Consider the following 26,744-nt stretch of genomic DNA (forward strand, 5'->3'; position numbering starts at 1 on the left):
CATTCACTACTTCCCATCGGCAGGCAGGTGTTCAGCCATCTCCAGGAAAGCAGGGCTCCATCACGCGTAACGGTTACTTGGGAAGACAAACGCCATCACACCCAATGTCCCCCCCTTCCTTCTTCTTCCCCCAGCTTATATACTGAGCATGATGTCATATGGTATGGAATAGCCCTTTGGCCAGTCTGGGTCAGCTGTCCTAGCTATGCTCCCTCCCAGCTTCTTATGCACCTGGCAGAGCACAAGAAGCTAAAAAGTCCTTGACTAGTGTAAACTCTACTCAGCAAGAACCAAAACATCAGTGTCTTATCAACATTATTCTCATCCTAAATCCAAAACACAGCACTCTACCAGCTACTAAGAAGAAAATTAACTCTATCCCAGCTGAAACCAGGACAAGGTGTCAAGGACTAAGCCCATTTGAAGTGGCTGGATTTGGTGCCATGGGGGACCCTCTTCCCTGAACCTCTGTCTAAACTAGTGCTCCCTTCCCCGTCTCTCTAACTTTGCAAATGTCCGTGCTACTTGAGCCCTTTACTGCTGAGGCGCATCCCTTTCAATACTACTCAGCCTCGCATTCCCTTCCAGGGGACAAGACAGACTTTGTGATGGGTGGTCAGAAAACTGCCACTGAAGTGGGGCAGGAACTGGGAGTCCGGCAGGGCACAGAGGAGGGGTGTCCAGGGGGTGATTGAGAGTGAACAGAGAGTAATCTGAGACTCGGCACTCCCTGCCTTGCATTCAGGTGAAAGCCTATCAGCACCACTACCCAGAGAAATCCTCTTCCAGGATGAGAGGTGTGACAGCCTTTAAAACCCACCAAGAGCTGATCCAGTCTCTTGGCTAGTCTGACTGAAGGTGGGAAAAGGATCCGAGAATTGGGGTGCTGTGTTCTGTAACCAGGCTTCCAGCCTCTACGGGTCTCCGTATTTGTGGAGTGGTTTGCTGTTGGGATTAGTGTTGGCGCTGTCTCTCGCCATGAGGCCTGTCATCCCACTTGCTCTAGCAAAGTGTCAAAAACTCAGAAAAGCACTTCTGGCCCACTGGAAAATAAAATAGTCCTCAGCTTAACATAGCCAAATGGTGTCGTCTCCAGACAAATATCAAGCCAATTCTTCATCAGCCTATTAATGTTACTTTCAGCTGCTTTGTTGTGCTTTATGTTTGTTCTGAGACTTAGCAGATTATTCAGCAGGCTAATTCTGTCAAACAGCACGCAGTGATTTGTCGAAGACATTCAAATGTAAACAAAATTCCCGTTGCACATTGCCATTGGTTTGACTGAGTGGAGCTAATCTTTCACCTGACAACCAGACCGTTTTCCCTTTTCAAAAAGACATCTGAAAACCATGGTGACCACTGAAATCAGAAGGTGGAGATGAAGCCCTGGCAGTTCCTACCCTTTTGAAGGTGTGCAGGGAGTTGGTGGGTGTTAGCTGATGTGGTGATGGGCATGAGCAGAGGAATGGGAATGCCAGGAGGTGGCGAGGAGGCCTTGTGACTTGGTGTAGCCTATTCGTTGCTTTCAGAGTCTTCATTGGAAGATGAAGACCATGATCTGTTGCTTGCTGCACCTTGCCTTCTCTGTTATCTCTGAGGACTCTGGACCTGTTCCTCAGCCAGCTCCTGCTAACAGGCCCTAGTGAGTGTTAGAGAGTGAACAGCTCAGAGTACTTTCAGCTCTTAGGGGTGTTTGAGGCTCAGCGAAGACACAGATCTGGCTGTGCAGCAAGTTGCTGGACAACTCAGAGGTGCTGTGCTGCAGCCCCTGCCCCGCATGGCCCAGTTTCTCGTGGTCAGCGGCACTGGTTGCACCCTAAGCAGAGGGGAGCAGTGGCTGGGCGAAGGTCAAAGACTCCTCCCTTTGTTCTGGATGAATCCTGTGGAATTGCTGGGATGGAGGGGGGAGCTTGGGGGGAAGCATGATCACCCCAAGGCCAGCTGGAGCTTGCAGACCTGGAAAAGGTGGCAGCAATGAGTCAGCTTAGTGCTGGGGTTCAGCTCTGCCAGGCCACATGGTGAAACTTCCATGGTTTGTCCAGGAGCAGGATGGTCTTGCACTCTTTGCAGCATCCCGGTGTGTGATACTCCTCAAGCAGGTACTCTCCCAGCAGTTAGCAGCTCTTGTCCCGCTGCTTCTGTCATCCCAGGGGTGCCTTCTGCTGTGCCTCAGGGGTGACTCTGAGCCCAGGCTATCAGTGTGTGTGTTGAGGAGCATGTTGCTCTCTGCTCCCTGTGCCAGGGTCTGTTAGGTGGACCTTCAGTCTGACCATGATGGCTGGTCCCATTGAAGTGCTGCCTGTGCAGTCTTCCTACCACTGTCACCTACTGAGGAGGAGATGGCGTTGTAACTAACGGGGTCACCAGGCCCTCTTCATCTCGGCATCCTTCCTCGTGGTGTAGCCATTCTTTCCCTTGCTGTTTGCTTGCCCTGACTTCCCTGTAGGGATTGTCTGAGCTGTTTCAGCAGATGGTGGATGACCTTTATTACAGATTTGAGGCTGCTGGGCACAGGCAAAGCCTTGTGATCAAGTCTGGTCGCACCCTTGGTAGCGAACCTTTCCACCTATTCTCAGGGACTTGCCACTTCTCACTCTGCTACGTGGGGAGGTAGATTGCATTTCCGACAACAAAACTGGTTGGTGCCCATTTTGGAAAGAAAAATATTCTTCCCTAGTTGGAGCTCCCTTTCTGTACTGAAGATGAAGGACCATGGTAATCTGCCATGGGGATCTGAATCCTGAGTGCATGCATTCGCTAGTCAGATTGTGATTTCGGATGGGGTGAATCTGCAGGAAGATTTGTTTTTCCCAGTTCTCCAGCTGCCTGTGTTTTTGTCAGGTGCTAGCATCTACTTTGCAATAAACTACTGTCAGCTCAGGGTCTTTGTGTTCAATCTTTGTATGGAATTGAGAATATTTGCTATGGTCTTGCCTGTAGTGGAAATTAATTGCAAAGCATGGGTTCTCCCTGTTTTGTTATCGTAGTAATTGACTGGATCATAAACCTAGAGGAACAACTTCACTGGAGTGCTTCAGTTTCTTTTTTTATTATGAACCTTTTCGTCTGACTCACTCTTGCTATATTTCTAAAAAATTCAACTGAGGGTACTGTGGTCAACAAGGTGCTCGGAGTTCATCTTTTAGTCTTTAAGCCATGAAGTGGCTCCATAAAGTGAGGTGACTAAACTTGATTTATTTGTATACTTCAGCTTCTTTTTAAAGGTGGCGATAATTCCATGAGTTACTTTTCCCAAAAAATTTTACCAAAAGAGAATTAGCTGCCACGGGCTGGTTTGTTTTCAAGTTTGGTGCTTTTACGAATGATTTTTTGCAATTTCCAATGTATCTGACTTCTGAAGGTGCAATTTTTTGTTCATTTGGAAGTAATATTGAAGCTTAAAGGAAATGGTTATCCTGACGTTCTTCCCCAAAGCACACGGACGTCACAGAGCTATTGGCATGCTCCCAGACCTTTGCTCTGGGTGTTACCAGCATCAGCTGGATGAATACCCAGACAACCCACAAGAAGTCACCTTTAGAAGGTCAGTGGAGAGGGAAAGCATCCCTTTTCATATCAGTCATGAAATGTGTCTTATGCAAAGAATAAATTGTCTTAAAATTAGTTTTTTCCAGCTTTGCCGATTGGTCTGCTGAAGCTGTTGCTTCTCTACAAAGTCTCTTGGCTCCTGCAGGGCTTGTGGAGTCTGTCCATTACTTCCAGGTGCTAAGAGGCATCAAGTCAATGTGGTGGCTGGAAGTTCCCTGGAAAACATCAATCACAGAGGCCGAGAAATGCAATAACATATCCAATTCACGTCAGGAATGCAGCCCAGGCTTCACAGTCCTGCGCTTCTGTGTGTGCAGCTTCATCCCATTCTTACATATGCACATAGCTACGGGGCAGAGCCGCTGACCAAATTCTCTGTCACACATGGTTCTTCCCCATTTCCAGCCAACCACAGACCATGGTGATGTGGTACTGGGAGCCTTTCAGTTGTATCAAGTGTGACCGTGCTTCAAAGAAACACAAAGCAGGTGCCTGTTTTCACCGTAGCTGTAGCTGCAACCTTTCTGTGTCCTGATGGATCGGTGAGGAAGGCTGACATCTAGACTGGCCTTGCTTCGATGGTGTTATTAATGGGCCTGTTCTTGCACTGACAGAATAATTTTTGTAGCTTCTCTTGCAAATATTGTCTGGTTTAGTACATGCTTCATAAAATAACAAGCAAAATAGCAGCAGGGTGACTTGTTCACAAGCATCCAGAAGTGCTGTTGAGCTGAAGAGATCACTTGTCGTGTTCACACTCTATCAAAGTGTTAGAGGTGGGCTCAGCTGCACAAGTTAAGTGCAAACTTCAGACCACTGCCAAATAAAAGATGTGCAAAGACATTTCATGGAAGGTTTTGCAGAAAGAATTCTGATAATGTTTGAAATACCTGCTTAGGGTGGGGTTTCTCTCATCTAACCTTACACATTTCCTCTGCACTAGTTGTCTAGACTCCCTCCAGCCACACTTCTCTAGGGAAACTCATTGTGTCCCTGTGTCCAAAATAGTTTCAGGACCTTTGAGCCTGTTAATGAGGGCTTTGAGTTCCGGTAACGCGGGACCTACATCCAAATCTTTCTTACTAGTACGTGGCCAGATGTGCCACGCGTACAGACCTCGGGTATTGTTAGTGCAGTTACATGCCGTCAGCTCGAGGACCTTCTGGAGATGGTTTCCATTTACCATGTTCGAGACCCAGCTCGCAGCTCTCCACTCACAGGAACTGCTTTGGATATATCTTGTGCTCGGGGATCTGCTGGCTCATGGGGCCAAAAGTTTGGATCTCTCTTTTAAATGGTTTGTTGGTTCCCACCAGTGTAGTGTTAATTACACCCCCCTATGAAGGGACTTCTGCTCCCTGTTGTTCTTTTGTTCTCTTTTCTAGACACTATCACCGCACCCCTATAACTTTAAGGCTGTTTCACTCGAACAAGGGTAGATTACCCGTTTTTTAGACTTCATGCTTAAAAGACAGAGATATCTTGGCCTGCCAGCCCAGCCTGGATGATGAAGTCTCTTTTCCATCTGAGGGTTCATGCCTTTCAGAAGCCCCTGAATGCATTTACCTTGTTTGTGGAGAGGTCCTAGGTAGAAGTCTCTCTGCAGAGACCATCTATTTGGATAACCACTTGTTTTAGATGGCAGTTACCTGAGCGTAGTCGCTGGCTGTACGCACCTCCGGGCCGTGCGCTGTAACTCCTGCGGGTGGTGCTCGGCATGTCCATCCTGCCAGCCAGCCTCTGCAGCGTTCGCTTTCCATACCTCCACCAAATGCTGCTCCTCTGCTTGAGCATCTGGTAATTAGTGCTAGATTTTGCAAATGGTGAAATTACTGTTTGCTTTGCTTCCACGCTGCACCTATGTGGAATTGTGTTTGAAGTTACCCAAGGTTAGAACAGACATGGGCCACAACCACCTGAAAATGGAAATTACTTACCTGGGTGCTGTATGAGATGTGTACTCCACAGACTCAATACTTACCCTTTTTCTTCCTCATAGCCCCACATACCTTTTTTTCAGATTTTTTAAGCCTTGGGTGCTCATGGCTTAACACATGGGGAGGTTCAAGTCTCAGCCACGATCCACTGTTACAGGACAGAATTGTCTCTAGTCTCAGGTTCTTGGGCAGAGTTAGAACTGATGTTTGGACAACACGCTCCTGTCCTTAGTGACTTTTCCTGGCTCACAGAATTGTATCCTCACTTCTGAATAACATGTAAAGCTAGTCAAACTGCTCAATTTGAATGCTTTTTCCCGATTCATTGAGGATACGTCAGCGTGGTGGTCTCAGGTAAGCATGAAAAAATATTACTGCAACTAGAAATGTATGTATCAGACTACTGAATTCCTGATCAGCAACAGAAGCTAGATTTTTCTGTAGCTGTGAATGATGGAGGATGTAATTTAGAATTGAGTGTGACTGGAGTACTCCATGTACTCCATTTGCCTTCATTACACCTTATGCCCTACCTGATGCTTCCCGTGTGCCCCTTAGCCCAGAGGGGCCAGAAATCTTGCCATCAGCACGCTCCTGCTGTGCTCCAGTGTGCAGTTTGGTTTGGGTCGGCACAGGGGGGAACGTGCTTTTTGAGTGGATGAGGATTTAGGACGTTATTTATCTAGGCTTCAGGGTGCTGTGGTGGGTATGATGCGAGCATTCCCTCGTAGCTGAAGTGTGAACGGCTTGGGCACTGCATCTGTTCTCAGAAGCAGCTGAGATGCTGTGTCGTTTGAAGAAAACAAGATTTCCATTTATTGGCAACTCATCAGTGTTCTGGAGGTAGCTGGTCCAGTTGAGGAGACAGGATAGCCAAGCTGCTCCTGAGGGGAGTCCTGGGACAGGAAAGGCTGCAGCTGGTAAGATCTTGGTGGGCCTGAAGGCACCTGGAAAAATTCCAGCTGAGAACAGTGAGCTAGTGCAGGTGTTTCATGAAGGAAACGGTGAGGGATGATCTTGTCCTCGCCTTCACCTTCCTCCAGTTGTCATTTTCAGCCCACTTGTTTTTATTTCACTGTTTGCCCTGTACAGTCCCTGCTTTGTTGGATGCACCATAGGAGTATCCTGGATGGGAGCTTGAAGTTAATGGCTTCAACTCTATGGCTAATCCAGGCCTAGTTCTGTCATTGCTAGGAGCACGTTGGTTTATTCTCCGCGGCACTGTAACGGGTGATTAGCCCCAAGTACGCAGAGGCATTACCCACGGTGCACCGGAGAAGTGAGAGCAGTGCTGGGCCCCAGTCTGGGTCACTAAGAGTTAACGTCAGATATGTTCACTGACAGCCAGCGCTGGGGCTTCCTGCGCAGAAGGAAACAGCTTGTGCTCCCAGTAACGTGGTGTTTTTTAAAGAAGGGGAGGCCCCAGTGCCTGAGCAAGGGAGCGTCGCTGTGGATGAAGGACGGTATTTGGCTGGCCCCAGGGAGGCAGTTTGGCTGCGACCGTCCCACTGTGGGGCTGGAGGGAAACGTTGGCCTTCATGTTTGTGGCGTAGGGAGGCGACGGAGTCCCGGTCTGTGAATGGAGCCACGCGATGCGTCTTGGCCTTGGAGTCCTAGGAGAGGCTTGGAACTGAGCTGGTGCAGATGAGTCCAGGGAGGCCTTGGACCAAGTCAGGCGGTTCTCCTCCCAGCTGAGCTCTGCAATGGCAAAGCCCCAGTCTCAGCCTCCTACTTGTTCATTTATTTCACCCTGACCCGGCTGCGTTCTTGCTTGTGCCGTGACCGCCTCAGCAGGAGGGTGCCCTCCACCCTGCTCTCACCTCGCTTTACTCTCATCTTCTGAGGCCTGACAGATGTTGGCTTGAGTCCTCAGCAAGCTGAGGAGAATGAACCCGTCCCTTTCCTGTAGTATCTAGGCCATCAAGTGATACAAAATACGACAGCTTTATCTGGTGGTGTTTTTGAAACGAAATAGCTGTGGCTGCTTGTGCCTGACTTCATGCCATCTGTGTGCTTGGACAGTGTGTAACAGAAGATGTCTGTGGGGACTGAAGGGGCTATGTACCCTTAAACCTTGTTTCCATAACCTGATGACAGCCACACAGAATCCCAGTTCAGGTTGAATGCAGAGAACTTGAAAACAATTGTATATGTCCATCTGTGCAAATGCCAAAAGCAAGGAAGTAAATCTGGGTTTCAGATGCCTTGGATTAAAAAGCATGTTTGTAAAGATATTAACAAGGATAAGCGCACCGGGAAGCTGCTGGAAGGCAGGCTGTTGGTGGGAACATGAGTAGCTGGGTGCCCTGTGCCAGTGAAAAGTGACGCTGCACACGAAAGGCATCCAAAGATCAGTGGGCCTGGCTCCGGAGGCGGGCGGGTGCTCCCTGCCTGGCTACGAGGGCGTTGGGGCTCTTCTGGTTGGCGTGGGGGTCATGGTGGTATCGGTTTGCAAGGTCAGGAAACACAGGGAGGGGAGCCGTCAGCTACCTGCGAGGCTTGGGTCAATACTGCTTTGGATGTGATGCCAGAGTTAAAACACAAGACGCTACTTAGACCCCCGTGAGTGGCTGATCGGGAACCCACGGGACAAGCAATGCTTGATCTGGGCATGGGCAGCATATGCGATCTGCCTCAAAATCTCACCAATAAAGATGATTTACAGCAGCAACCTTCTCACAGGTACAACTAAAGCAGAAAGGTTCACGGCTGGAGTAATAAGAGAGTACACTTGTTTGTAGGCAACACGAGGACTATTTAAACCCACCAAAGCAAGTAGATGTGACTGAACAAAAAGAACAGAGTAAAAAAAAAAAGGCTTCAGAAAAAGTGAAGTTTCATGGCCGAGCAGCAGTGCTGTGGCCGGTGGGTCATTAGTCCAGTACACCTACTATAATGTCCTCACGTAGGAGTGGTGAGCCCGGCCTTGATTCACAAACAAGGAGAAGAACAGCCCTGTGGTACGTGCTTCGGGTGTTGGCAGGGGAGAGACTTCGAGCAGATGTGGAAGCTGCGGACAATAACGCTTCACTTACGTGTTTACAGGTCTCTGCTGGCCTTAGCAAGGCAGGCACAGCAGCGTTTGTGTTGTAGCTACAGTAACAGGTAAGAGGTGAAGAACCACCTCTTTAATGATGTTTGATAGCTGCCTGTGTGAACTGGGACAGAAAGGGGTCTCAGCCAAGCCAAAAGTCAGTTTTCGTAGACGAATATTTAACAGAAGGAATGTTTGTAGGACTTCACCTCTAGTTAAATGAGCTCTACCCAGGGACTAGGAGCTGAAGTGACAACTATGGATGGCTCCTGAAATGTCAGTCAATACCCATAATCCATTTATCTATTAATATAAAGAGTGGTGCCCAGGGCCCCTTACAAATCAACGTACTTCTCTCCAAACGATGTGGTTATAGTTGCGGGGGCTGGTCCTGCATATGGTAGATGCTAATTGTACCTGCAGATTGCAAAAAAGTAAGGAACCGTGAAGGAGACTTTGCCACTTGTACTGACCTCTGTATCCTCCAGCTTCTTCCAGGTGATGGAAGTGGATCTTGGTACAATCTATACTGGCTGAGCGTAGGAAATCTAATGGAGCAGTGGCTCGTTTTGCTCTGTAAGAACGCCCTTCCTCCAACCCGCTCTCAGTGATGCCAAGGCCAGGTCATCCAGTCTGAGTGGAGAGTGGCTGTGTTCAGCTTGATTTGCCATGTGTGTCCATGGTCCATGCCTTAAATGCAGCCTAGGAATGGATGTATGAGATCTGCCTGGATAGAGGCAAAAAACTAAGAACGAGGTCGTCAGACTCGGCACTAACACAGTGCTGCAGACTGGAGCTGCCTTGGCACTTCACCAAGGGGCATCAGTACCTCTGAGTAAGGGACACTGTGCAGGGGTTCAGCTGGAGCTATAAATACAACATCACAAACATGTAAAAAGAGGTTTTTATTGGTTATATACTGTAGAGCTGACAGTGTTTGAGTCAGGAGAGACATGCAGATAAAGTGTGTGTTTACATTTGGCATGCAGACTAAGAGCACTGTGTAACTGGGAGGAGGTGAGCACCATCTGTATCCGCTGCATGGGCAGCCTGGGGAGGAAAGAGCTGGCTTCCCTCTATGGAGCATGCTGAGACAGGGAGAGTTCTGAGAGGGTGAAACAGTGCCAATAGCTCTATTGGACACACAGTTTGTTTTAGGGAAATAGGCAATACTGTAACCCTGGAAAAATTGCTTAACTTGGATGAGTCTGTGATTATGAAAAGATTTCTTGCATCATTTGTCTTCCAACTAAGCTGCCCCAGCCCAAATATATGTCTGCAAATACAAAAAAATAGATTTATTCTCTTAAAAATACATTCCATGCAGCCTGGAGTGCTGCTTCCCCAAGGCAAGAGCCTACACTGCATGCTGGGCAGCCTAGGAAGATGATCGTTTGGGTCCTTAGGTTACTGACCATCAGAGGCATCTTCAAACAATGGCTTCATGTTTCATCACATACAGAGCAGTCCACTGGAGGCTGGCCTGGGAGCAGCACCGTGACCACTCCAATGATGTGCAAGGGTGGCAGAGATGAGGTTTACTATATTGGAGATGACACCAATGTGACTATTGCTTCAATCTGTAGCTAGGAAATTGCTCAAGTGTCTCTTGAAGCACCAAGGTGCGCCACCCTGCCCTGTGCTTCCTGCCCCTTTCCTTTCCTGGAGGCACCATCTGCGGGAGGACTGCGGGTCCCCCCTCGGCCGTGTCCAGTGAGCTGCAGTTCGACAGTGCACAGCACTGGTGGGTGCACCGCAAAGCTGTCACCCCTCCATGCTACCCAAGCAGCCGGACAGGTGCTGCTCTGCGTGCTGCAGCAGTGTTTCTGGACAGAAAGGAAGCCACTCTGTGAAGCAGCAAGCTGCTGGCCCCTCAGGCTGGTGCCAGCCATGCTGGGGAAAGCTGCTGGCTCTCCAAAAGGGACCGGCATCTCCGTTTCCCTGGGAGAAGCGAGCACTGACACACTTCCTCTGTACAGCAAATACATTTACAACTTTGGAATTACCCGAGCGCTTGATATGCAGCCTCGTGGCATCATCAAGCCCATTGAAAAGCCTGTTATATTTATATGCTAAAATTACAAATACTTCTTCAGTGATGGCAATATTTACACATATACTCTATTTTACAGCTGTTCAAAAAAAGTGTGCAATTTGAGTAAAACACATCATTGTGTTTCCTGAAGTCATTGCTATAAGTTTAATAATACAATCAGCTCCTATTGCACTCATGATTAGAGGGCATGGCCCCTTTCAATTTTAAGGAGGGTTTTCTTTCTCAGATTTAATTTCGGTTGTGATAAAAACAACCCAGTGTACAGTTACTGAGTGACATCTGTGTTCATTATTTACAAGCAGTGAGACTGAGTTTAGAGCAAGAGTTCAAGGTATGTGCTGTAAAATATTGAACAAACGACTGAGGCAGCTGGAGAAAGGAGAGACGTCACCTGGGAGAAGCACCTGAGGAGAGCAGACAGTGCCAGAAGAGCTGCATTGCTGGGTCAGTAGCTGGGGCTCCTGCTGTGTGCTGTGTGCTGGCCGAGCAGCAGGGTGAAGCCCTCCGGTTGCCCATGCCTAAGGAAAAGCCTAGTCATGGCTGACAGAAGGGGAAAACCAACAGCTCTTGCTGACGGTGGTTTTTCCCTTGCACTGCAGCCACAGGGTTGCACTGTGGGTTTGAAAAGCCGATGGGTAAGCCAGGGGTTTGTGGGTAGGTACAGGGAAGCCTGTGTTAAACCCAGCACATTGTGTCGTAGGGATGCAGAGCCTTCCTGGCCAGGACTGAAACCAGTTCCCTTGGAAAGAGCTTTGGAAGCACCACGCTAAGCTGGATCCATGCCAAGAACGTGAGAAGGAGAGGGCTGGTGGATGTGTACGGCAGGCACCCAAGCGTCTTGTGGGATGTGGACCACTGTCCTGCAGCAGGACAGGGCTCACCCCTGGGAGGAAAGCCATACAGTCGCTGCTCAAAGTGATCCTCGTCCTCTTCAGTGCACATGTGCTGTCTGGCTGTTTGTCAAACGAAGCTGCGAGTCCTGGGCAGCAGTGACACAGGGCGGGGGGGCCCTCCTAAACATGCTGCTTCTCTGAGACCGAACTGCAATGCCAAGCAGGTCAGCAGCAGTGGTCCTTCCACAGTGACTGTAACGGGGTATACGTTACACGGCTGGGGAGCTGCTTAGCAGCAGGTTTGGGAATGTAATCGGAGGTAAATAATTACTGTGGTGTCTGAAGAGGCAGGTACATGCCAAGACGCCTCTAAGATGCGAACTCCCGGGTTCAGCAAGCAGGTACTGCAGGCAGCATTTGGGCCGCTTGCTGCAGAGCGGCTGCACTGGCTTGGAGGGGTTCTTGCAGCAGCATCTCCCATGCAATGGATGGAAGAGGACCTGAGGCAGCATATGTAGTTTTGAAGGGAAATACTTTCTTTAACATGAAAATAAGGGGCAAAGAGTCAGACCGTAGCATCCTGAGGCTGGCAGAGGCTAGCAAGTGAGCCAGCCCTGCGAAAGCACTGCTGAGGTGTGGCACTTCTGCTCAGGCTGCGGTTCTGTTGATCAGCCGTGGAAGGCCTGCAAGATTGCATGAGGAGGCAAGGGAAGCTGATGCCATTCAAGCAATCGATCTCAGAAATGTCTTTTTTTGTCTGATGGTGGTGGTGATCCTGGCATACAGTTAACCTGTGAGCAAAGCAGGGTGCTCAGGGTGGCTACTGCAATTTCACAGGCTCATTTAAAAAAAAAAAAAAAAACCAACCACAAAAACCATTGTGGTTTCAGATTGCAAATATGCACTGATTTTCAATACTTCCCGATAAACATGGGGCAGGGGGAGGCATTTCAGAAATCTGAATTTAACTTCAGAATTTCAGTTTCTTTCACTTCTAGTTTGGATTTTGAGTTTAAAAATTTTTGCCTGTTATACTTGATGATATATTTATCCCATTCTGTACTAGCACTGCCATGTCGTGAAATGGTAAGAGATAGCAGTTGATATAATTTATTTTAATATAATTTAAGATTATTAGAGCTGCCACTTAGTACTAATTTAAAAGCACTATCTTTTTGTCTTGTTATGCAACTTGACACTTATACATGTAATGAAATATAAAAGAATAAAATGAAGGGTTAAAAATATAAATTTGGGAAACCATCTAAAAATTGCAAAAGGAAACACTTTTTTCCAAAAATATTTTTTCCCTTCCTCCAAACAATCTTTATTAAAAAAAAAACTATGTCATTGAAACATTTTCCTTTTTATATAAATGTTTTCATAGATGATTCATTTGCCTCTCAGAATTGAGGCATATAATTCCAAGGGACAGGGAGGAGACACAGCATATAGATGTGCGTGTATGGATAGGCACATGCACGCTGCTGTGGTGACTGCTCGTCTGGAAGGTGTGATGTGGGGATGAGTAGGGGGTGCAACTCAGATATGGGAGCTGCTGGGTCACAGCTGTTCCTGCAGCACCTCCAAAACAGGTAAGGGACCTTTTCCCTTCTGCAGCATCATCCTTGTCCCTCCACAGAGAGGGGGGTCTCTTCCCAACAGGCAGAAGAAAGCACTGGGGGAAGTCAGTGGTGGTTGTGTACAGGACAGGAAAACCGTGGGCCAGCCCTGCAGCTGGCTGGTGGGACGTGAAGGACTGTGTGAGCCAGATGCAATCACCTCGCTCAGGGCAGATGCTGCTCCAACACCTGAGCACCTCTTGGAGCTGCGGGGGCGGTGTCTCCCCCGACAGCAATGCCATCTGTGCTCGGCAGCCTGTGGGCACTGACAGGGTAACATACCTCTGTGTTTGAAGCGGTCTGTGACCATATCTGGGTCCCAGACGTGGTGGATGGGGTGGTCGTGAAGAGGGGCACAGACCGAGGCTGCCTAGGTGGCCATACTGGAGCTCAGCTTAGGGTCCAATCCTGCTGTCTCTACCCTGTGTTTGGAAGGAACAAGGACATTCTGCTTGTCTGTGAGGAAAAGCACTTGTTTCTGTTTCCCTTAGAGCTCAACTGCTGAGAACAAGCAGCAGAGTTGTTGCCTGCAGAGCGTGATGGACATAAAGCTTCAGGTGAAAAAGCACCCCAGTCCAAGTCAGGAGGAAGTTTCACTGCTGCGTGAACTGCTGTTGGTTTGGCCCAGAGGATGACTTCTTGGTGCAAGATCTCAGCTGGTGATGAGTAGGTCATGCAAAGCTTGTTGCAGGGACTGACAGCAATAGGGAAGAAACTGCTTCTAAACAACATTTTCTGCTCTCCTTCCCTCTTAATGTGTAAAGCAACCAGTGGGGAATGGTTTCCTCCTGCCTAGAGACAGAGGGTGCTGGGAACACAGGTACTGAGGTGACCACAACCCAAGCCAACAAGGGTGTATTAGGAAAAGGCAAACTCTCACTAGGAACTGAAAGCTTTCAGTTGTGGAGCCGTGTGTAGGATAGCTGTCGTGGGCTGGTGGACCATAGTCACAGGGATACTTCTGGGATCTTGCCTAAATACAAGTGATTAACAAGAAGTTCTCTCTTGTCCAGGGAGTACCATCGTTCAGACTGGCTATGCAGTCAAGGTTTCCATATGGAGACAGGCCTATCATCCTATGGAGGAGATTAAGATTGCAGATACAGAGATGAGAAGTGGGAGTCCCCTGAGCAAAGTCTCTGCAGCTGCCTCTCCAGCAATGAAGAAAAATAACTCACTGGTAAAGCTCCTGTACCTTGCAAATCACATTAGAAAACTGGTTTCAGGCTAACTGAAGCCTCTGGAGAGGTTACAAACAGGTGTGACGCCCGTGAGCTTGGTACGATCCTGCCTCTTGCTCCACTGTGCAGCGTGTTCATTGAGTGGAAGGGAATACAACTCATCTCCGAGATGTTGTCCGGCAGGCACGGGAAGCACCCTGTAAGAGACAACCCCGCAGCATCACAGACTGCCCAGGACCCACAGTTGCCTCTGGCAGCATTTTTGCTCTGGGGAAGGGCATCGTGATGGCCCTTAGGCAGCCATCCCAAGGCCCATCAGGATCCTAGCCCGAAGGCGGGGCAGGGGAGGGCAGTGGCAGGATCAATCTGGAAGTTTCAGGCTCTCTCAGCATTTACAGTGGAGTAAGCCCAAAGCAGAATGACCCAGCCCTGCCCCATGTAGGCAGGGCCCATTATATTTTTTTATGCTGTAACGTGTAGCCTGCATTCACTTCCACACCCGGCACGTGGATCTTGCAAGTGAGATGCACAACACCTGACAATACAGAGGAGGTGGAGCTGATCTTACGTCAGAGCACATCTCCATGTGCAAGGTGTACAGGCTCCTGTTACAGTCGGTGGAGGTCTGGACAAGACAGAAGATCCAAATGATGGTGCGTATGTTGCAGGGACCTGACTTTACTCAAGTTTTTATTTGCTGTTGACCCAGTCTGTGCAGACAAAGGAAGCACAGCCTCAGGTACAGGAGTCTGCCTCTGGCCAGATGAATGTCACTGTGGGTAACATCCCTCGGTGACCACACAGAGCATCGCTGTGGTGTCCCTTTCCTCAGCTACCAACAGGGACAGTGTCAGTTCACTACTCTACTGCAAATATTACCTATCTCTAAATGCCAGTCTGCCAAGCTCAGCTGGGACCATGTCCCTCTGGGCTCTTAATTCTGTGCAATTTCACCAAGAGATAGGACTATGTAGGGCCCGCAGCTGCCTCGCTGCAGTCCTGCTGCTCTCACATCAAGACACAACAACTCCTGTGCACAGCCAGTAAGATACACTGATGACAGGTTTGAGGGCTTAAGATATTTCCTGCTGTGAGTGATCCATAAATGGAAAGATGCACTTTGCTCTAGGAAGCTGCACGGGCAACGAGGGAATGCCAGGAGAAAAAGAAAGTCATTTGTACAGATATAAGCATGGCTGTGCACCTAGGAACTAAAGTCTGCCCGGACCCCTATCTCCTCTGAAGGGAGCACCCTCTGAAGAGGCTGGAACACATGTTTTTTTTCATATTTCAGGCAATAAGTCATAGTCGCTATAATGTGGGCCATTTTCCACTTCTTTGTGTGTCCAGAAAGATGTGGTTTAGGAGGCAGAGCAGCAGGTATGTAGCAGCAGATGAGCACCCTAGTAGTACAGCAGCCAGCTGAAGCGGATAAACCAGGGGCTCTGATTTTGTCTCTCTAAATGTTTTTTTTTCCATCCCTGATTGTCCAATGTGTGCCAGAGGATGACTAGATGCAGTGCCTCTTATTCCCTGGAGAATGTTTTTAGCCATAAAGCTAGCTGAAACAAGTTTAGAACAGAAAAATTAGGTCGTACTTTTTTACTGGTATAGGAAATGAGTAGACTAATTTACCGAGGCAAAACAGTAGACACTCCACCTCTGGGCTGGGCTAATTTAAGACTGGATTTCTCCTAAAAGGTTTACATTCATTTTGGACAAGTTCTCTAAGTTATGTTACTGAGAAGTCAGTTCAGATATTGCCTTCTTGCCTTGTAACTCTCTTTTCTGGATGGTCCTTGAACTCACATACCTGCTTCTCTACTTGGAGCCCCAGTGGTGCACGGGGGTTGGATTCGGGGTCCTGCAGCTCCATCTTGGTGGCTGGCCTTTTCCCTGGTGTGTCAACCTGTGAGAGGTACTCAGAAGAGCCGTACTGTTTTCTTCTGGAACTGGGCACAAAATCTTTGCTTTCATCCTGTGCGAAGGAAAATAAAAAGGGTTGGGACTCAGAGACTATGAAGGGGTCTGGAATAGCACTGGGTTCCTGGTCCTGGGTTTGCAGCGCGAGGTGCTAGCTTGAGTCCCTTTGGCAAGGAGGGACTCGGGCCACCAGGCCAGCTCTGGCAGGTCCTCACTTATGTGCTATTTCATAAAGGTTGGTTTGTTTTTGTTTTTTTTTTTAAAGCATCCAGTAATTTTAACCCAAGTTATGGGCACGGGGTCTTCTGTTCAGCGGAGCGACCTGTGCACAAATGTGTGCTCAGCCTGCGTGGTTTGCTGGCCCCAGAATGCTTGTATCCATGAGGGACTATCAGCAGAAAATCCCATGGTTTAGTGACTGAAGCAGTTTTTAGAAGCATTAACTCTGAGCTTTAACTGCCACGGGTGGGGAGTGGCTAGCAACCTGAGTCTCCCATTGTCTTGGCAATGAGGATGTGATGTGGGAGTGTCCTACACTGTTTTCCTGCCATAGGCATCTAAATGGCACTTTTAAACTAACTAATGTTTTCTTGAATGTCTGCAGAGACATTTATGGGATCATACCCTGGGAAGCCGTATGAGGAGCGGCTGAAATCACTTGGTCTGTTCAGCCTGGAGAAGAGGAGACTGAGGGGAGACCTCATCGCGGTCTACAGCTTCCTAACAATGGGGAGAGGAGGGGCAGGCGCTGATCTCTTCTCCCTGGTGACCAGTGATAGGACCCAAGGGAACAGCAGGAAGATCTGCCAGGGGAGGGTTAGGTTGGACATTAGGAAAAGGTTCTTCACCCAGAGGGTGGTGGAGCACTGGAACAGGCTCCCCTGGGAAGCAGTCATGGTGCCAAGCCTGACAACATTCAAGCAGCATTTGGACAATGCCCTCAGACATAGGGTGTGAATTTTGGGGTTGTCCTATGCGGGGACAGGAGTTGGACTTGATGATCCTTGTGGGTCCCTTCCAACTCAGGACATTCTATGATTCTATGGTTCAGCAGCCTATGGTCTGCCTTATGGTTGGGGCACCCATGTCTTTTACTGAGGCTGCACCCTGCTGTGAGTTGCAGGGGGTGAGGAGTCCCTGTCACCCTCCAGCTCCCCGGGAAGAGGGCAGTGCTTTTGCTGTCGCTGGCTGGAAAACCTCCTTATCCACAAGTTCCAGCACGCTGTAAGGCACGATCACATCAACATCAGAAACAAAACAAATCAGTACAATGGTGAAATTACAACTGCAATAACGTAATCAGCTACTGGGCAAAGCACAATGGCTGCACTGCTCTACTGAAGGCTTTATCAGCTCTGCTCGCTTTGGGGATGGCATCGTGTTTGCTGAAAAACGCAGTGCACGGCCTTGTGAAGGGGCTGCGGGCACTGGTAGAACAGATTTGGTCTCTGCCCTGTGGCAAAAGGGATAGCAGGGAAGGGGGAGGCAGCAGCCCCCGTGCCTGGCAGAAAAGCATCTCTGAGGTGGACACCAGGCTTTGATGGGGTCTCAGAAAGAAGGCGACATCTGGTGGGGATGGGCAAACATCTGCCCTGAGCTGGCCCCGCTGTGGGTGACATCCAGCAAACACTGGACCTGGCCTCCCCCTTGCGATTCAAGCCCTACAATAGACGTGAGCAGCAGCAGCAGCACCTCGGTGAATAGGCACAGCACAGGGACAGCTCCCACAGGGCCCTCCAACCAACCAGGGGCCAGAGACAGCCATGGTGGGCCAGGCTGCTCGCAGAAGTGAGGTGATAATTTTAATTTAATGAATGGCAGTCATCTTAATGGACCTGGACAGCTTAGCAAGGGCTAGGCACCTCTGTATTTCCGACAGAGTAGCTGTCTTTAGGGATGAGGCCACTGGGTGAGCATATAGGAGCTCCATCCCATCAGGCATCAGACAGTGTCAGTCTGTCTGCTGTCAGGCAGCATGGATTTAGCACGACTATCAGCCCAGATACAGTGGTCTCAAAGAGTTTTGTAGGAGAAGAGCTGAGCCAGGGCCATCAGGCTGGCCACCCCCCATCTGTCAGTGAGGCAGACCAGTACCTGCTGGTACTGCAGCAGAGCTGGGTCAGCTCCATGGCACCCCAAAGGACAACCAGCTGGTCACTGACAAGCACCTGGAAGCTGCTCTGAACAGACTGTGACTCCCAGGACTCATATGCAACGGAATGGACCCCGTGGGCAAAGTTACTGAGGTCCAAGGAAAGATGAAAACACTGATGTGGCGCGGCTGGCTGCGTAAGTAGACGCTTATGTGGAGTCAGCAAGGATGAAATGGTGATGGATGCACTTTCTATTAGTCCCTAAAGCAGAGGAGAGAAGGGGCAAGAGGCAGCACATCCCTGGATAATGTCAGGGAGACTTTTCCACGAGACTCACCCACCATAAGAAGGCACACATAGCTTCACTTGAAGAAAAGCCTACCTTTAGGTTTTTCCCTAATTTATGCAGCACACAGCACAGCTCCAGTCGTATTAGTGTCACAGCCACAAGAAAACTGAATTGAGTGCATTCATCTTGCATTGCTGCCTGCTCGTCTGCTTGCTGCCTGCCAGTGCCTTTGGACTAATTTGGGTATTGCAAATTTTCAGCAGTCAAACATCACACCAGAGAAATACCGACTTTATTATCTGAAACACGAAGCCCAACAGAATGACTGCTTGAGGTCTTGCACCTCCTCAGGTCTTTTACGGGAGCCCGAGGAAGGCCAGCTGCAAGCACTAGAGGGAGCTGGTCCTCAGGCTGCAGCATCCATCCATCAGCACCCAGTGCTTTCTGGGTCTCCCAAAGCAGCGCTCCAAAGAGCTGCTAGTTCTGTAGCACAATTATTGCTAAGAGCTGCAGATACCTCCTGTAGCTTCATTAGGGGCATTTGCCTACATCAGCAGTACAAAAACGGAAGGCTGAAATTACACCTTGTGCCTTGGCATCTCCTTGCAAGAGTTATTTCCAGGTGCTCGGTTTGCGTCTGTCCTGAAGGACAGGCTGAGGCAGGGGCCGAGCCTCCAGCTTGCTTCAGCCTCCTGCTGTGCTGCAGCAAATGGTCAGACAGGATGAGTATTTCACGGAGGAGAGGAAGATGTATTTTGGCAAAACCAGCACAGAGCCCGTGTTTCCCAAATGGGATTCTTAAGGCAATCTCAGACTTTGGACAGTGGAGCTGGGAAGAGGTGACATTGATGCCTTCATAGGAAAGCTGAATGTGCAAAGTTAGCATAGATCAGTGCCAAACCTTCTGCCAGAGAAATAGCTGCATCTTTAACTGAAACACAAATCCCAGCAGAAACAGACTGCTTGTGATATGAGGCATATTATAAGCCTGAAGATACCTTTCAAAGGCAGATACTTTGGGGTTTTTTTCCAAGGGCATATTTGAGCTGCTCAAATACATAAAATTTGGTATATCTGTAGTCTTTCAGGGTAACTTCATGCTCCTCATTTACAAGCTAAAAATATATTTAATTTATGACCAAGAATTCAGATTTGTGACTCTGTGGTGTCAGTGTGATTTTATTTCAAAGTATGATGCAGAGAGACACCTAACTCAATACCCAACAGCCCTGTGTGAACTAACCACGCGTTCGCCTTCCTGGCTGCTTGTCACCACAGACACAGGCAAGGCTGGAAGCCAGCTAATTCATCAGGGATACCCAGGATGACCACACAGAGGCCAGGTTGCTCCATCAGGTACGCTTCAGCTGCTGCTGTAGGCACACTGCGTAGCTAGCAAATTTGATCTGACAGTGAGCCTGAGACCACCCGCAGAACGTACTGCAGAGCTACACTCCGCCCTGGGTGGGCTGCTGGGGGGAAGATGGGAAAGAAATATGTGAGTGCCCACTCTTGCGGGCTCCATGAATGACCACGCGTGAGCCCAGCTGCAAGTGAAGACCTCCTCAGCTGTGAGACTCGAGGTTGTGTGGGTGCTGTGAATTCAAACTCCTGGGATAAAGGGAGGCCCAGGGATGGATCTCCCGTTGCCCAAGCACATAAGCTGCCATTATGCAAAAGGACAACCTCAGTCATGTCAGTTCTGCCTGCGTTCGTGAAAGAGAAGTACAGACTGCCTGTGACCCATGAGTGACCCTGGCCAGGGAGACGATGTATTCTCAGTGTCCAAACGTAGCTGGAAGGCCAACCTGCACTTCCTAACACCAGGCAAAGACTCCCTGCGAAGCAAAGCAATGGTGCAAATTCTTCTGTGCTTCTCATTGCCAGAGAAGTGGAAGAGAAGTTTTGCAAATGTAAAATTCCTTTCACATCTGCAGCACCTCATCTGTGTCAATGCCGGAGTCATTCGGTTATGAATCTGTCCCCTCTGCCACCAGCCCTGTCAGATTACTCAGCCCGGCTCCTCCTGGAGACTTGGCAATGGCAGCAGCTGCTTAGAGCAGATCTACGTAAAGAGCAGAGGCAGGAGCTGCGGCAGGAACGGGGCACGTGGGTCAGTGGACTGGAGGGGCACCTGGTGCCAGTAAGCTCGCTTGAAATACGCTGGAGCCCGCAGCTCTGGTGGCAAGTACAGCTCACCAGTCCAACTGTCTGCATGTGTCAGCCCTGCTTTGAGGGCCTCCCCTTGCTGGTAGCAGCCAAAGGAACCAGAGAAGAGCACCGCCATCCCCCTGGCTCTTGCTTCTTTTCAGGTGGCACACTGACACAGACCGAGGAGGGAGCAGCCCTGTGTAACGAGCCACTACTCATCTGTTTAGGAGATACCTGGGAAGCATTTCCAGACCAGTCTGGTTTCACATGCGGAAACCATGCAGCTCTTACTGAAAGGAGCTATGTCTCTACAGCTGCTGTTAGAGCTACAGCTCTGCCTGAGGCATAACGCTGTTAAAATCTGCTCATTTCCATCATTTTTTTCATTACTACTCCAAGTTGACAGTGCCATGCAAAGCCGCTCTGAAAAGCATACCGTGTCCTACATAAGCTGTGACTATGTCTTCTCTGATCTTGGCAAGACCAAATGCTACTATATAGTTATTCATATGGCATTACAAGACCCAAGCAGATGGATCTAATTTCAAGAAGTCTAAATCGAGTATTTCACATATGAGATGCTCCACTGAAGACAGCAGGAGCTGGGAGAGGGCAGCACTTCAAGAAATAAGCTGTAAGACTTTCAAATCAGGCACCCTACAACTAACAGGCAACTTGGGAAATCTCATCAACCGAAAGACAAGAGTGTTTAACACAGGCTACTTACAGGTGGTGTGGTCCGGTGCCAAGCAGAAGCCGCTGTAGGATCACTTGCATAGCTCCTACGTGTTAGCAGTTCAGATGCACTTAAGTTACTTTTGGTCCTTCGGGACCCCAGTTCGGGGGCACTCCAGGAATTTGCCGTGGCACTGGTCCTTGATGAGGTCTGCTCCAGGGAGTTTGTTCTTGCACTGTTCCCTTCCATTTCTGAGAGGTCCACTGAGGACCTACACATGTTTGCAGTACTGGAAGCTGCACTTTTCTCCACTTTGGTTTGAGAGTCCTCCAGGGAATGTAAGCCTTGTCTTGTTCTCCAGGAACTTCTCACAGTGACATGTTTTGTTTCGGATGAAGCTGCATCTGAAGAGCCGTGGGTCTTCCAGCTGATTGTCTCTGAAGGCGGCTCGCTGTTCCTCTCCGTGAGTTCAGAAGTCTTTATCATAATGCTGCTTCTGGAGACCACTGTTTCTGCTTTACTTCTCGGTGCTGACTCTCCAATTCTGTCTGTCTCGGATAATTTCAGAGCACTTTTATTAATCGATATCTCAAAGGGTGTTGGGAGATTGTTTGTTATTGGTGAAGGCTCATTTGGAGCAACTCTGATGTTGCTGGTGGTAACATGCCTTTCCTTTGCTGCTGTATCTGCACTGGTCCTTGGACCTGTTGGCTCAGAAGGGAAGATTGTGATGCTGCTTGTCATTTTATTTGTTACCATTTTAAGAACAGACTTCTGTTTTTCTGACTCTGCCTCAGAAACAGTCCCTCCCATGACTGCCTTCATATCCTTTTCAACAATTGCAGGTTTAATGACAGCTTTTGATCTCAGCGCTTCTCTCGGGCTGAATGATCTTCCAGATTTAAATCCTCCAGTGCTGGCATCTGATGGTTTTATATACTTGGTGGAGTCTTCATCATTTACAGTGTTTTTGTCATTTTCAAAAAGTGATGCTCTAAAAACTCCCCTGGAATTGGAGAACTGCTTGGAACTGACTTTCTTTCTTGTCTCAAAATCTGATTGAGTGGTTGTTTTTTTGCTTCTTCCCGATTCTTCATCTGAATTAAGTTTTTCCTGGTTACTCTGGATGGTTTTGGAGTCTGTTTTTAAGCCAGCATTTACATGATCCGTTGCTGAAGTTGAAGACTGCTCCGTGTCTTCAAGACCTGTGAGAATCTGCAGAATGTCTTCCTGACTCCTGGAGCGATGGGAACGCTTTGTTAGTGTTGAAGGCTTCACACTTTCAAGTGAGGTGTCTGTGAATTCTTTTTCCTGGGAGATTATTGCTCTTTTAGCCCTTCCCTCCGAGGGCTGTCTGTGTGATCCAGCAAAAGTGGTCACTGCTTCTGCTTTAGAGCCAGTGGAGTCCGATGCCGACACATGGGAGGAGAGGTGGTACCTGTACGCTGAAGCTGTGCCGTTGGAAGAGGCGTGATTACCCCTTGCAAGCAGCGTGTCCCCCGAGCAGTCACTGCCTTCTGCCTGACTTGTTTTCAGCTTCTCGGCCAAAGAAGCCACCGATTCTCCTTTGCCTGACTTTTCATCCCGTGCGTCAGCACCGGTTTGGCAGTTGCCACGGAGCACCTGAGATGGCTTTTCAGCCTTGGATCTCAGGCCTGTGTCACCAACAGATTTGGAAGGTGCTTTCCAAGATTTCTGCTCCTGTGCAGCAGGAGGATATCGGCTGAGGACAGATGGCTGCTCTTTTGATCTCTTCCCCTCATTCTGTGTGACGCAGCCTTCCTTCTGACCAGAAGTAGAAACTAAAGATTTCTCTTCCAGTCTTTTTGTATCTGTCACAGCAGTGTCTGAAAGGGCAGATGCACCAGATGCTTTCCCTGCTTTTCTGTTCATTAAGCTTGGACTGGGCACCTGCTTACTGCCATGGCTGTAGCTGTCATTACTGACAGAGAAATCTCTGTTCCTTGCTCTTTCCCGGCGCTGCTGCGGTGAGAGCTCCCTTGGCTTGTGCTTGGCAGCTGTCAAATCAGATGTGACACCTCTGTATTTAGGTCTGTCATGTTTTCCCCTGCTAGAAAAGCTTGTATCTTCATTTTCAACCTCTCCATTCTCCAGATCTTTCTGTTTCTTTATTTGCATTTTTATTTCTTCTAGCTGACCCGTTAAGAGTTTGTTTTTGTTCTGTTCACTCAAGTAACTGTCTTGCAGGTCATTGTTTTTGGCTCTCATTTTTTTAAGTTCTTCTTCTAAAGATTCAAAACGTTTGATCTGAGTTTTAAGTTTCTCAATTTCTTGGGTGAGATCTTTCACTTTGTTGTCTTCCTGATTTTTATTCTTTTGGTTTTCCGATTTATTCCTGGTTTCATTTTCTACATGTTTCAGGTAATCCACACTTCCCTTCCTCCTGGTCTCCTTAGAGGGCAATGCAGAAGTCAAATCATCTTCAATTCTCAAATCATTTCTGTCCAGGAGATTATTTGATGACCTTTCTAGCAAGTTGGATGCATTTCTAGTTTGATCTGCCCTATTTAGTTTATTGTTTTGTTCCAGTTTCTGTGTTAGCTCCTGGATAATTTTTTCATTCTGCTTTTCTCTTTCATTAAAATGTTTTCTTTCAGTGATAAAGCTCAGCGCTAAGGATTTCAGTTTTTCTAACTCGCCCGTTAAGCTCTGCTCGGTTTTATCCAGCCTGTCCTCAGATGCTTCCAGTTCTTTCACTTTCACTCTAAGTATTTCTAATTCTGTAGATATCTTTTTGGTCAAGTTCTTTTCTTCATTGAGGCTAAGACACAGCTGCGTACAGTCATTCTTGCTCCTGCCGAAGGCCTCCTCCAGCTTCTCCAGCTCTGCCATTCTCCTCTGAAGGTGTTCGATTTCTGACTTCAGCCTTCGGGTAAGACTCTCTTCCTCTTCAAGTTTTTCTTTCATTAACCGGCAAAGCTCTTCAGCCTTCCTAATTTCTTCATCCTTGCCTTCGATCTTCAGCACTCTTTTCCGCAGGGCTTCGATGTCAGCCAGCATGCTGGAGTTGCTGCCTTCTGCCTGGATAACTTTGTCCTGGAGGTCAAGCAACTCATCCTCTGCTTTCTGCAGATTTTTGGTTGCTTCCTCCAGTTCATCAAGGCGGCGACTAAGACTCTGCAATTTGAATCGTAGGTGCCGATTTGAGGTTTCCTTGTAACCTGTAAATTCTGCCATGTTTATTTTCTATTCCTTTTAGATGAAAGCTTTGCTTAGTCTGGGTGAACGGTGTGGTCTTTAACACCTTGTGTATTCCTGGTATGTTACTGTTTCTTTGAACAGAGGCAATCTCACCCTGAAAGAAAAAAATGCTCAAAATCAATATAAGAGTTCAGAATATAAATATTCTCACTGTATAAGTTAGACTATAAATGTTTATATAAATAACTTTTTAATTAAACACATTTCCGAGTGCCAAATTAGGAGAAATGAAACTGCGGAGAAAAGCCACAGTCCACTTTGGTTATACAGGATTTCCAAAAATAGCCTGTTCCCAATAGCTGAAGGAAGGAAGTGCCCTCCTCTGCTGGTCTGCACAGGCCGTGGGTGCACACCCGGTGGACCCTCACGCCCGGTGCTCAATGGTCAGCACAAGCTGCCCACGTGCAAGCTCTTGAGCTGCGGGAGGTTCATGGACGTGCAGGACTCAGGTCCCTGTACAAGGACATGCCACGCAGCAGACATGTCTCTTCAGCACTGCACCAGTCTCCTGAAGGTGCCTTAGAGATGGAGATTCAGGAACCATAAACAAGACCTGGAAACTAGACAATGCAACCCCCAGACATCTGGTGGCCACTGAGGAGGGGGTGAGCCCTCCCCCCAGCTCGCAGACAGAGGGCGTGAGAGCTGCTGCCAGTCAGCACTGCACATTGCTGCCAGTATTTCTCCTGCAGCCCAGGCTGCTCGGCAGAAACCTTCACCTGGGTTGCAGTCACATCCCGAGGACACCATGTCAGTGGAGTTTCAAGTTTCTCCCTCCTGTTTCAAAAGCTGTCGTTGCCCTCGGCTGCCACCCACTCGCCCACCCAGGAGATAAGCAGGTGCGAACACTTACGCCTCTCCTCCTTGCTGCCACTGACAATGAGCAGTGATTATAGCACACGGGCACACTCAGACGCGCTAAATGTCGATCTCTTCCCAGCTCAGCTCAGAGGTGGCAGGGCTTTTTTTAAACAGCCCCTCTGTGCTTGGCAGGGAGTAGCAGGAAGGGGGACAGGAGCGGGCCAGAGCGGCTGCTGGGAGGATCTAAAGTCCCTCTTTGGCGCTCAGCATTAGCATCACCCTGTCCTGGGCCTGAGGCACGTCCCCAACATGTGCAAGGGCTACTGCAAACTTGAGGCGGGGGGGGTGTGGGTGTGTGTGTGACTGCAGCTCTTCGACCTGCGCCCTTGCTCAGGCTGTCTGCCTTGAAGCAGGACTTGGCCTCCAGCATTTTTGTGGAGCTCCCTGCAGAGGAAACACTCAGAAGTTTCCTATTTCACAACGCCAAGAAGGGAAGAGCAGGATGTGGGGAGGAGACAGCGGCGGTAGAGCCCCATGCGAAGCCTTTGACTGAAGGTGATTCATTTCCTGGCGCGGGGGGGGGGGGGCCGGGCTGCCAACAGTGCCAAGAGGCCCCCAGCGCGCACCGGGCACTCGTGGTGCACGCCAGGCACCCTGCGACCCCTCTCCCGAGGGACCTTCCTCGCTCAGGGTGGGGGTCACCAACCTTATCTGCTTGGTCTCACGCACCTCAGGCAGCTGAAAGGAGCACCGCGAAGAGCACCCAGAGGGGAACCTCAGCGCAGTGGTGCGCCTGGCCTTGGCCACACGCCTGTCCCCTCCCTCACCACCACGATCACATCCCGCTCCTGGGCCACCCTCCCTCGCGCTGCCCGCAGACCGTAAAGGCCACATGAGCCACGGCCCTGCTGCACGGCTGCCGGCAGACAGGAAAGGCTGTTCAGCCCACAGCAGGATCCCATCAAGAAATGTCACCAGAGCATCGCAGGAAAAGGCCACAGCGAGAAGCTCTGCGGTGCCCTGAAAACAAAGCCCTGTCCCCAGCGGGCCCCGGAGCAGAGAGTTAATGGTTAAACCGGCATTGGCCACTGGTTGGGAAGTGAGAGCAGCCTCGTCCCCAGGACAGAGCTGGCAGAGCGTGACGCAGGCAGACGCAGCAGGGCTGGTGTGCAGCGCTGGTTTTCAGGCCGCAGGTCCTGCGGGTTGTTTCTGCAGCGCTCAGGGGAGAGGGCTGTGTGGCCCACGAGCATTGCGCTAGCTGGGCAGGGGGTGGCTCTGGCTCCCAAGAGACAGGCTCCTCACCACAGAGAGAGACCACGGTGGCTCAGCAGGCTCTGCTAGTGGGACCAGTCCCAATGACCCCTTCATGGGAAGGGG

At 49.2% G+C, this 26,744-nt stretch overlaps 2 protein-coding genes across 3 annotated transcripts in view; one reads left to right on the forward strand and one right to left on the reverse strand.

The window, feature by feature from the left end:
* KDM1A (lysine demethylase 1A) overlaps window positions 1–13,601 on the forward strand; it is a gene marked incomplete at its 5' end in the record, with an annotated part of 59,234 nt that extends 45,633 nt beyond the window's left edge. The window contains 2 exons of the mRNA XM_082329492.1: window positions 401–11,633; window positions 13,523–13,601. The remainder of the gene's footprint in view (window positions 1–400; window positions 11,634–13,522) is intronic.
* A 678-nt stretch (window positions 13,602–14,279) lies between these two features.
* The window catches only part of LUZP1 (leucine zipper protein 1), a gene marked incomplete at its 3' end in the record, with an annotated part of 34,367 nt that continues 21,902 nt past the window's right edge, over window positions 14,280–26,744 (reverse strand). The window contains exons 2-4 of one of the 2 annotated variants that reach the window (XM_082329491.1): window positions 21,396–24,660; window positions 16,026–16,190; window positions 14,280–14,409 (exon numbers count right to left, since the gene is read on the reverse strand). In XM_082329491.1, coding sequence (XP_082185617.1) covers window positions 14,371–14,409; window positions 16,026–16,190; window positions 21,396–24,542 — 3,351 coding nt within the window. In that variant the 5' untranslated portion in view covers window positions 24,543–24,660. Of the gene's footprint in view, window positions 14,410–15,965; window positions 16,191–21,395; window positions 24,661–26,744 lie in introns of those variants that run through there. The other variant, XM_082329490.1, reaches the window with a different exon arrangement.

This window comes from Platalea leucorodia (genome assembly GCF_965183815.1).
Source record: "Platalea leucorodia genome assembly, chromosome: 18".
In the NCBI taxonomy this organism is placed as follows: Eukaryota; Metazoa; Chordata; class Aves; order Pelecaniformes; family Threskiornithidae; genus Platalea; species Platalea leucorodia.